Source organism: Trichomonas vaginalis, chromosome IV (assembly GCF_026262505.1).
Source record: "Trichomonas vaginalis G3 chromosome IV, whole genome shotgun sequence".
Lineage (NCBI taxonomy): Eukaryota > Parabasalia > Trichomonadida > Trichomonadidae > Trichomonas > Trichomonas vaginalis.
Window position 1 is genome coordinate 26,363,976 of NC_067206.1, and position 11,385 is coordinate 26,375,360.

At 30.2% G+C, this 11,385-nt stretch overlaps 5 protein-coding genes and 1 pseudogene across 6 annotated transcripts, besides 9 other annotated features; all 6 read left to right on the plus strand.

Moving 5' to 3' along the window:
• Positions 1-335: 335 nt before the first annotated feature.
• On the plus strand, positions 336-572 carry TVAGG3_0171990 (uncharacterized protein; the record flags this gene model as incomplete). Its single annotated transcript, XM_001305032.1, has 1 exon — positions 336-572. One exon carries the CDS (start codon positions 336-338, stop codon positions 570-572), a length of 237 nt encoding a protein of 78 aa, XP_001305033.1.
• A 703-nt stretch (positions 573-1,275) lies between these two features.
• Positions 1,276-1,804: a mobile genetic element.
• Position 1,805: 1 nt separating this feature from the next.
• Positions 1,806-1,842: a mobile genetic element.
• Positions 1,806-1,842: a terminal%2Cinverted (terminal inverted repeat of Banshee-A3 transposon ID:TVAGG3_0172010).
• A 579-nt stretch (positions 1,843-2,421) lies between these two features.
• Positions 2,422-2,459: a mobile genetic element.
• Positions 2,422-2,459: a terminal%2Cinverted (terminal inverted repeat of Banshee-A3 transposon ID:TVAGG3_0172020).
• A 122-nt stretch (positions 2,460-2,581) lies between these two features.
• Positions 2,582-3,064: a mobile genetic element.
• A 1,066-nt stretch (positions 3,065-4,130) lies between these two features.
• Positions 4,131-4,153: a mobile genetic element.
• Positions 4,131-4,153: a terminal%2Cinverted (terminal inverted repeat of MuDR-6/TvMULE4 transposon ID:TVAGG3_0172040).
• Positions 4,154-4,591: 438 nt separating this feature from the next.
• Positions 4,592-5,389, plus strand: TVAGG3_0172050 (protein of unknown function (DUF3447); the record flags this gene model as incomplete). The annotated part of the gene is made up of 1 exon (XM_001305030.1): positions 4,592-5,389. A coding segment is annotated over one exon (798 nt), but the record flags the coding sequence as incomplete, so codon positions are not given.
• A 64-nt stretch (positions 5,390-5,453) lies between these two features.
• On the plus strand, positions 5,454-6,232 carry TVAGG3_0172060 (annotated as a pseudogene). Its single transcript has one exon — positions 5,454-6,230. A coding segment is annotated over exon 1 (777 nt).
• Positions 6,233-6,543: 311 nt separating this feature from the next.
• On the plus strand, positions 6,544-6,696 carry TVAGG3_0172070 (Ankyrin repeat family; the record flags this gene model as incomplete). The annotated part of the gene is made up of 1 exon (XM_001303873.1): positions 6,544-6,696. One exon carries the CDS (start codon positions 6,544-6,546, stop codon positions 6,694-6,696), a length of 153 nt encoding a protein of 50 aa, XP_001303874.1.
• Positions 6,697-7,132: 436 nt separating this feature from the next.
• Positions 7,133-7,630: a mobile genetic element.
• A 2,689-nt stretch (positions 7,631-10,319) lies between these two features.
• Positions 10,320-10,580, plus strand: TVAGG3_0172090 (spectrin binding; the record flags this gene model as incomplete). The annotated part of the gene is made up of 1 exon (XM_001303874.1): positions 10,320-10,580. One exon carries the CDS (start codon positions 10,320-10,322, stop codon positions 10,578-10,580), a length of 261 nt encoding a protein of 86 aa, XP_001303875.1.
• Positions 10,581-10,592: 12 nt separating this feature from the next.
• On the plus strand, positions 10,593-11,312 carry TVAGG3_0172100 (ankyrin repeat protein family; the record flags this gene model as incomplete). The annotated part of the gene is made up of 1 exon (XM_001303875.1): positions 10,593-11,312. The coding sequence occupies one exon, from the start codon at positions 10,593-10,595 to the stop codon at positions 11,310-11,312; it is 720 nt and encodes a 239-aa protein (XP_001303876.1).
• Positions 11,313-11,385: the final 73 nt, after the last annotated feature.

Sequence of the window (11,385 nt, forward strand, 5' to 3'; positions counted from 1 at the left end):
GCCACGAGTTATGAATAAAATATTGGCATATTAGATGAGATAGCTGATGAAACAGATGAAGATAAATTAAATCTTGGACTTTGCCACACTCTGTCCCTAGTTCCTCAAAATCCTTGACAACGTTGCTTAGAAATTTTGGTTCAAAACCTCATCTGATTTTAATCTGTTATGCTACCTGTTAAGTTTCGCGAGATTATAAATGTCATGGAGTTATATAAAAAGGAGGGACAGCTAGGGACACTGGAAGTACTTATAAGGCTATCTGTTAAGATTGCATGAAATACTAAAAAGTCATGAAATCCATTATCGCTGTGCTAGCTTCACCTTAGAGTAAAATGACGACTAAAGTCACTGAAGCAATGAAACAAAAGTTTTTGGTAGAATACATTAAATCAGGAACTATTCCAGAAGGTTTTTACATTCATACTATGAAGGATGGTAGAGTTCAGTTTAGAAAGATAAAGCAACCATTAGATAGAGAAGGTATATTAAGGAAGATTAAACTTCATGAGGACAACATTGCTGAACTTAAGAAGAAGTTAGAAGAGTTGGAGAAAGGAAGAGAGTTATAAAGCAATGAATTCAACAGACCCAAAGGGTCAGAGCCGCTTTGCGGCTAGGTTAGAAAAGAGGTTAGATATCGGGTTAGATCTAACCTTCTACCCTAAATTTATTTTTGTGCTATGTTTTCATACGTGTGCGGGTGGTGATATCATTAATTTTTTATTTTATTTTTAAGTTTACTGAAATTTTTTATTTGGATGTAAATGACAGAACAAAAGCAACTCATTCGAATTCCACAGTATAACAAACATACATTTAAACATTTATTCTTCCTTCCTGAGCATAACATGTTCTTTCAAATACATCCGAGACCAGTTGACTTTTCATTGACTGTGTATAAAGATAGAAATAGTTATATCATTAAACCATACGATGACGAAGGTAAGTTATGTAAATTGTACGTTAAGAAGTTAGAGAAAGTTTATGGCTTCAAGTATGACTACAATAGGGTTAACACTGATGATGAAGATATTGAGGAAAATTTATGAGAACATTAGTGAAGTCGTTAGTGAGAACGATAGTGAGAACGTTTATTTTTTACATTAGTGAGTTCGTTAGTGAAGTGGTTGGCGGCTTTGTAAATATTTAAGGTTAAATTAGTTTTTGCGTTCATGTTGTAAAATATACGTTAACAGTTTTGTAAAGTGTCAAATTCACAAGTATTGGGTAAGGTAGAACGCAATGCCACCATACCCAAGACTTGTATACTAACTAACAAAATTTCTCTCTTTATCCTTTTGCACTCTTTATATGCAACTCAAATCCATCATATAATATTCCTATAATACTCTTGCCTCAAACAATGACGAACAAACTGCTATTCTCATTTAATTACAGACCAAATCTATTCAAATTTCTGAATTTTTAATTTTCATTTCAATTTCAAATGGAATTAGAAGAAGAAACTATCTTTACTGTTATGGATCTTTGTAAATTTGGAGTTAAACAAGAAATACAAGCACAGTATGGATATGGTGAACGTGTCAGGAAAGAAAGATCTCAGATTTCATTCCACTGCAAATATCCAAAATGTCCTGCACATTTTAATGTTGCAATCTTGGATCAAAATAAATACAAACTAATCAAAATAGTTGAAGAACATGATCATTCCGCCCCAAATGACAAAAGTCAATATTCGTCTGTCTTTTATCGCAAATATTTAGAACATTACTTCCAAACAGATGACAATCAAAGAGCGATAGCACAGCTAAATGCATTCAAAGATCTTGAAATTCCTCTTGTAATAAACAGAAATTCATCAAAAGTGACAGCTCTCAATTTTTTGACATTTGTAAATTCTAAATTGAATGAGAAAAATGAAATAATACTAAGCATAATACAATATTCTAGATTTAATTATAATTAGGAAAAAGTTAGTTTTGAGAGTACTTTTCATAGGCATATAGAATGAAATCTTCTGAAAAATAATATCACATAAACTCATATTATTTTCTAATATATAACTATTTTATATAAAAATCAAATTCAATGATCTTAAAAGCGAAGGATAAACCTCAAAATTTACGAATATAATGAGTGGGAATAGGCGTAAAGCAAAAATTGATATTTCATATGGTTTTATGATAGATAAGCATTATATATTCCCACTCATTATATTCGTAAATTTTGAGGTTTATCCTTCGCTTTTAAGATCATTGAATTTGATTTTTATATAAAATAGTTATATATTAGAAAATAATATGAGTTTATGTGATATTATTTTTCAGAAGATTTTGTGTTCTTCTTCAAAATTTTATTTTTTTATTAAAAAGAATCTTTACAAAATATACATTTACTTTAATTAATATTTAAAAACGTGCTCTATCAAAAGTTCCAAAAATTCAATAGTTTAGCTTTTCTGAGGTGTCACTTTTGATGAATTTCTGTTTACAACACTCTTACAGGTCCGTCCATTCCAGAGATGTACGCTCAAAAACCACGTGCAATCAAACGATTTGCAGAGAGAGTACATGCTCTTCAAACTAGATATTCTCCTAACGATGTTGTGTCATTGCAAATCTTTGTTCAGACAGTACAAGAAGAATCTCCAGATGATCTCATTGCATTTGAAGTCTCAGACAATAATATGTGTTTCTATTACGCGCCTTTTGAAGGCAAAGCTTATGCGCATAGTATCAAGACATTTCATATAGACAGCACCTATAAATTGTTGCGATCAAACATTCCATTGTATGCATTTACTGGCAAAATCAAAGATTTTCACATTTTCCCTTTTTTATATTTCTTTTGTCAACCAGACACTTATCAAAACATTCAAGTTTGCGTGTGCGCCTATCTCAGATGGGTAACAATTGAGCCAGAATACATTAGCATGGACTGTGCTCCACAGATAGCTCAAGCAATAGAAGAAAGCATTCCACAAGCTCAAATACTTTGGTGCGGAGTACATGTTCTTCGTGCAATTCTTCGCAAATCAAATAAGTTTTCTTCTCAAGAAAAATTTGAACAATTCTATAATTTGATGAAGGATTTAGTCTTCAAATTAGATGCAGAACATGAGGAAGAAGCAAATGCTGCCTATGATCAAGTTCTGGAGTTGCTCGACACAGATCCAACAGCATCTCAATACTTTAACAGACAATGGCGTTACAACATATCAAGATGGATTGCTCGTGACAGGCGTGAAGGCGACGCAACTAACAATATTGCCGAAGCTCATTTTAGAACACTCAAACATGACTATTTTCCTGATCGAAAAAATCTCAGAATTGATGATGTTATTATAGAAATTTATACAAAAGTGATACCATCTTTCGTTATCAAACTCAAAATTGATCAAAATCCAGCAGATGACCGTGTCATTAGGATCATGGAAAAAGCAACTAACGCAGAAATTGATGTAAAAAGACAAAGAAAAATCGAGAGTATTTCAATGCTCAATAGATTGCTCAATGCTGTTAGTGATGACTCAATAGATCCCACTAAAATATATCCTACCTTGAAAGTATTATTACAAAGAACTCATTTTATTTAATTTTGATTTTAATTTTAGATTAAATTATTAAATTTTAATTCTTTATTTTTTAGGATTGTTAGCTTTGTAAGATTGCTTTCTAACAAGAGAAAACAAGTATAAGGTTTAAGCTGTATGTATTAAAGTTATAAATATTTGATTTTAAAAAAAATCAAGATTTTAAACTTTAAAGGTATTAATTATGATTATCTTTCTTTAGCTTTGCATGCTGTATGCTACTTTTGGAAACTGCTCTATTGTATTAGAATGTTTTTAAATTTTGCACCTAAAAATGCGTAATATTAAAAATTAAGGTATTAATTATGATTATCTTTCTTTAGCTTTGCATGCTGTATGCTACTTTTGGAAACTGCTTTATTGTATTAGAATGTTTTTAAATTTTGCACCTAAAAATGCGTAATATTAAAAATTAAGGTATTAATTATGATTATCTTTCTTTAGCTTTACATGCTGTATGCTACTTTTGTCTTTGAGACATTCCATGATTTAAGTTAAGAAGCTAAATTCTGAAGTTTACATGATCCTCTCGTGTGCACCCTTAAAAAATGCAAAAAATTGAATAGTTTACTGCCTGGGCAAATTTGTCGCCGCCCCGTGAAAATTCGGAAGTAAAAAAACTAGTAAAATGCTCATATAACATCATTTTGATTAAGGGAATTGTTTTGATTTGTTTCCCTGCTTTTAAGGCAAGTTTATTTTTTTTTCAAGAACCTTTCCCAGATTTTGGGTTTATCAACCAGTAACGGCCACATTAATAAAATGCAAATATATTTTGATTTTTTAGTGTTATTTCCGAAATCTTTGTGTACATTGTTTTCAACATGCTTAACATGAATTTTTTTTCTTATAATGGATTAAAAAGATAATTGATAAGGTAAAAAACTGATTTCTGGCAAATATTAGTTAATGTTATTTCCGAAATCTTTGTGTACATTGTTTTCAACATGTTTAGCATGGAATTATTTTCTTATAATGGATTAAAAAGATATTTAATGAGGTAAAATGCCGATTTCGGACTTTTAAAATTTTTAAATGTCCAATCAAGACATTCGTCCCGACAAATACAATGAGCTGAGAAGTGTCAACAAAAATTACATTGATTCATATGCTGCATTGTATCAGTTAAAAACGGAAAATGAAGAAGATTTAAGCTCAATTTACAAAATGATCAAAACAGAACTGATTGATTCAAAGAAATGTCGCCCAGCATATCTTGTAAAAGATATTTTAGACATCATTCCTTATAATAACCGCTACACAAAGTCATACTTGAAACTTGCAAAATTCATTATTGATGATTTTCATGTAACGACGGTACTTGATATTCCGACGCTTTCTGTGTACCTATTTGATGAAGAGTACGGAATTAAATTGGGCAAAACAGAAGAAACAAAACAATTACTCAAACCCTTTTTAGAAAATCCAATCTTCAGAGCAATTATGAATAACAACATAGAAGCATTCATTGCAATCACTGAAAGAGAAGGATTTGATAAAGATCAAGAACTTCATAGCTACTTATATCCACCTAATACCAGAGGATATTCATTACTTGAATTATGTTGTTACCACGGAGCAGTTGATTGTTTCAAGTTTTTAAGAACAAAATTTAACTCAAGGGTAACTGATACATGTCTGGAATTATCATTTTTAGGTGGAAATCCAGAGATCATGAGTGAATGTTTGAAGCATACGGAACCATATTTTAATTGCATGAAATATGCAATTATTTCACACAACATTGATTTTGTTACATTTTTGGTGAATGAATACAATATAGAGATCGATTTATATGATTGCATAAATCATAAAAATCTTGAATCCTTTTTAGTTTATTTCGATCAAACTAATGATATTAAGAATTGCTTTAATTTTTTAATCACATTTGGTATTCCATCCCTATGCGAATACTTCCTTTCACTTGGTGCAAACATCAATGAAAAAGATAATTATGGAGAACCCGCACTTCATAAAGCAGCATTTAATAATAATAAAGACATCGCCGAACTTTTTATTTCAAATGGTGCAAACATCAATGAAAAAGATAAAAATAACGAAACCGCTCTTCATCAAGCAGCAGAATATAATAGTAAAGAAACAGCCGAACTTCTTATTTCGCATGGTGCAAATGTCAATGAAAAAGATTATTACGGAAGAACAGCTCTTCATATAGCCGCGTGGTTTAATAATAAAGAAATAACTGAGCTTCTTATTTCACATGGTGCAAATATTAATGAAAAAGATAATTTTGGAGGGCCCGCTCTTCATGAAGCAGCAAATAATAATAGTAAAGAAATCGCCGAACTTCTTATTTCACTTGGTGCAAATGTCAATGAAAAAGATGATCATGGAAATACTGCTCTTCATAATGCGGTACAACATAATAGTAAAGAAACAGCCGAACTTCTTATTTCACATGGCGCAAATATTAATGAAAAAGATAATGATGGAAAAACCGCTCTTCATGAAGCGACACAATTTAATTATAGAGAAATAACTGAGCTTCTTATTTCACATGGTGCAAATATTAATGAAAAAAATAAATATGGAGAAACCGCTCTTCACTATACAGCATATTCTAATTATAAAGAAATAGCCAAACTTCTTATTTCACATGGCGCAAATATTAATGAAAAAAATAATAATGGAGAAACTGCTCTTCATAAAGCATGAGGATGTAGTAAAGAAACAGCCGAACTTTTTATTTCATATGGTGCAAATATTAATGAAAAAGATAATAATGGAGAAACCGCTCTTCATAGAGCAGCAGCATTGAATCATAAAGAAACAGCCGAACTTCTTATTTCACATGGTGCAAATATTAATGAAAAAATAATAATGGAGAAACTGCTCTTCATAAAGCAGGAGGAGGAAGTAGTAAAGAAACAGTCGAACTTCTTATTTCACATGGTGCAAATATTAATGAAAAAAATAATAATGGGAAAACAGCTCTTCATAAAGCAGCATGGAACAATAATAAAGAAATGGCCGAACTTCTTGTTTCACATGGTATAAATATCAATGAAAAAGATAAAGATGGAAAAACAACTCTTGACATTAACCAAGAATATTACCGCAGTGACCTAGCCGATTTTCTTGTTTCACATGGTGCTACGATTTCACAAAGTGACATGTAAAACTGCACGATTTTTGAAAAGAAAAAAAACTAGCAATTGCTACTACACTCATTTTATACACAATTCAATTTTTTCCCACTATTCAAATTTTTTTTCCACATTTCAATTTTTTTGACGGATTATCAGTGGCTTCCAAAAAAATCCCAAAAACGATTATTGTGAATTGAATTTGGGAATTTTTTGGGATACCCTTATTTAGGGGATGATAACGATTATTTCAGCATATAAAGCATGCATTTGATATATTTTGATAATAAAACCTATTTATACATTTTTGGAATCCATATTTTTGAAATCTAGCAGGAAAAAGGGGTTTTGATGAGAAATTAGGTAATTTCAATGATTATTAAGTATGTTGGAATATAAATATGAAAAATTATTTTCTCATAGGGTTGTAAAAAATATAACGTATATTTTCATATGCGTTCTCTAGTATTTTTCTTGTTCTCTGGCTAACAAAGAGCCAGAGAATCACAGCAACATTAAATTATGCTGTAGTTTTCTGGATTTCCTTTCTCATTTGAAAGGCGTCCAGAGAACTTCAGCATAAACGAATTGCAGACAAGTTCTCTCGCTCCCTTTGCATCAAGAAGCATAAATACATTACCTTAGGGCAGAGTTCTTCCGAAGTCTCTCATCAAATGAGAGATTTCGGAAGAACTCTGTTCTATTCGAATAAATTTACATTCTCTGGTCTGAAAAGCTATACCAATCACAAGTATATTACTTTAGGGTAGAGTTCTTCCGAAATCTCCCATTCGATGAGAGATTTCGGAAAGACTCTGCCCTCTTCGATCAATTACAGCTTCCTCAGCCACTTACTGACCAAAGAACAATGACTAGAGTACTTTAAGGCGAAGTTCTTCAGAAGTCTCTCATTGAATGAGAGACTTCTGAAGAACTTCGCCTTATTCGACTAAATTTACATTCACTGGCTCATGCTTGGCCAGTGAATATATGCATATTGCATTATAGCAGAGTTCTTTCGAGACCTCTCATTCAATGAGAGATCTCGAAAGGACTCTGTTATATTTATGTAAAAACGTAATTTACGACCTTAAACAGGCTAGAGAGAAGTAAAACAGTGCGCGTAAATTTTAAAGTAAAAATAATATCAAGAGAAGCGCAATGCTTATGCAGTCTACATGCTATGTCATAGTATCTAGACTGTATAAGCATTGCGCTTCTGATCTGCAGACCACTCATGAAAGATTAAATTGAGATTTGATGCAGAAATCATTTGCTGATAAGGATAATGCAGCATCAAATCTTAGCAGGATCATGCTATGCACAGTATCCTTATCAGCAAGTGAATAGCTGATGATGGCCATCCATGAGAAATGACACTTTTGAGTTTTGAGAGATATTTTTTTTAAATAATATTTTGTTAATATTAAAATATTGCATTTAATTTAATTCAGTTCATGTTTCAGAGTTTTATTTTTTCTCCACTCAATTTTAAAATCAATTTTTGACACCCCCTTCTCAATTCAAATTTACGTCAAAATCACAAAAATTATTATTTCATATCGAATTTTATTATTTTAAACATTTTTATTCATATATCAAAATTGAAAAGATATTCAATTTTATTTTGTTTTCAGATTCATTTTTTTCAGCAGTTTAAATGAGGATTTCCACGTCAAATCCTTAATATAAGCTATGCATATATTATCGACATCTATATATTATAATATCAATTTCAAATATCCTTATTTCTACATCAAATTTTTAATGTTCGAAAGAAATTGCTTATTATCATATCACTATCTTATCTATGCATGATATAAAACTTTGTAAATATATAATTCATCAAATTCTATATATTTTTCTAAAATGAGATTTCAATTTGTTTTAATTCTCTTCTTTAAGTAAATTTACACATTCAATCATAATTACCACACAAATAATACTTAAATATTAGTTCAACCACCATATAACACCCATACATATTGAATTTCGAATTCGATCATTTCACGAATTATTCTGTTTTATAAATATATGTCATTTATCATATTGCTCATTTAGCATATATTTCATACAAAAACTCTTACATGCTCATTTCAATATTTTCTGCATATTAATTTCAAATTCATACCAAAAGTAAAAATTATGAGCTACAGTTTATAGAACAACTATTTCTATTTATGTATATTATTACACTACTATTTATTCTGTTCTAATTTATTTATATATCGAGTTATTGCAATGCTTCATTTTTAAAATAATCGGGTATCACCCCCTTTCTTAGGGCCCAAAAATTACCCAAATTCAATTCACAGTAATCGTTTTTGGGATTTTTTTGGAACCCACTTTTTACCCTTTTTGACAATTTGAAAAAATAATTAAGGCAATAATTCGAAGTGTTATTGGAAAAAAATAATTAAGGCAATATAAGATACCGTATCTTTGAAGTGCTATGTTATAGTTTGAAACGATATTTTCATATTTTCAGTTATTAATTAAGATGGAGCTGAAACAAATCAATATTTTTCATTTCTTAAATGCATAATGCTATTTTTTAAAAAATCAATAGCCTATTTTCGATAATAATATTTTTGAAATTTTTATTTTATCGATAAAATATCAAAATTGGGAAATACAATAGCATCAAATTTTCAAATTTAAGGTCTCAGTAAGCTCCAGTTTTAAGGAAACGGATACTTTAAAATTTAAGAAATAAAAACATATATATTATATATCGGAAAAAAATAAATAGAGTTAGCGAAATAAGTTGTAAACAACGAAAAAAGTTGTAAACAGCTTTATTAAAATAAGAAAGACACACACATTAATGAGAGAATATGAAATATATCCAGTAAAGAATTAGCTGATTAAGTTTCCCGAAAAAAGGAGCAGCATATCAAATTTGCAAAATTATTAAATCAAATACATTCATTACCTTGTTATATGTAGAAGCATTATGTAAATTCTCATAAAAAAAAATAAAATAAAATAAATATAAGGTCGCCAAAAAAAGTGCGGAAATTAAAAACCGCAGTTTGAGTACTTTCTGAGAGTCTGTTTGTCAGAAAGTATACATTTGTAAACTTTCTGACACTAAAATTTTTTTAGTCCTTTCAAAGTTTTTGACAGTGTCAAAAAGTATACATCGGGGCTCTCAATTTTCCTCTCAAACGGTGGTTTTTAAAAAACGCTCATTTTTTCATCGACCTTATATATATATAAAGCTTCAATTGAAAAAAGAATGATGTATATTGATCATGTATTAAAATATCTTAATAAAAATGCAGTAATATACAATGATGAGCAAAGCAGATTTGAATCAGAAAGAAGATTTGCTCAAAAAATCAGTTGAGTCTTCTCTAGTTTTCATGTTGCCCATTCCTGTTTAAACGCGGTTATAACCAAATTGATTTATCATTCTTAGAATTAAGTATGATTAGGGCTGATTTATTGGAATAAGGAAGTTTATAATACGTGAACACTTGTTTCCTCATCTAAAAGTCATAACGCATAAAGTCGATGTTTCCTTAGTACAAAAAGTGACATTTGACGCATAACTCTTTATTCCAGATAATGACCATATTTATGGAATTAAAAAGTTTAGGAAGCTTCTCCCCAATTTCTAAGAGTGAGAAAAAAAAACTTTACAAATTTTAATGAGTCAGGGAATTGTTCTGAACTACGAATATATTGGCTCACATATCAAAGATTATATTGAAGCGGATAATCTCTTTAGCACATTCGAAGTAGAAGATATCAAATCAATCATGAAATTCCCGAATTTAACACCTGATGACTTCAATTCTCTTCTTGTGCAATCTTGTTCTGTCATTTCAGCGTGCGAATTGTATACATGCACTCGAAATGCAAATATTTCAATAAACAACATACAAGATGCCATTTCAACACTTAAATAAGTTCAAAAGTACATGAAGATGCGAATCTTCGAAGGAATTATTGGCATTTTAGAACAATTACAAAAGGATCAATCCATTACAACAACAACAACAACAAAAAACGAAAAACTTCAAGCAGATTTAAATCAGATCCAAAAAGAAAAAGAAAACGTTGAGAAAGAGATGCAAACTCTTCACTCTCAACTCAAAGAGAAAGAAGGAAACGATTTACCAAAAGAATTTCTTTCGAAAATTTCCGAACTTAAAAATTCTGAAGATTTCGATCAAATCTACAAATTCTTTGAAGAAATTTCAGAAAAAGGAAATCAAAAAATGATGCAAAAAGCATGTGACGAAGAACTTTGGAAAAAACAAGATGATGATTATGGTAGAAATGTACTTCATGAAGCATCTTCAAAAGGAAATCTGAGACTTCTTAAATCTCTCATTGAATGTGGCTGTGACAAAGAAATCAAGAGCAGAGGTGGTGATATAGCTCTATACTGGGCATCAAGAGAAAGTCAACTTGAAGTTGTTCAATATCTTATCTCAGTTGGAGCTAATAAAGAAACAAAGAATAATTATGGATGGACTCCACTCATTTGTGCATCATTTAATGATAAACTTGAAGTTGTTCAATATCTTATCTCAGTTGGAGCTAATAAAGAAGTAAAGAATAATTCTGGAAAAACAGCACTTGATAAATCGAAAGGAGCAGTAAGAGAATATTTATTATCAATTGCAAAAAAATAATTTCTTGATATATTTGGTTATTATCTCTCAATCATTATTTTTTTTGGCGACCTTATATTGTTTTCAGGAACAT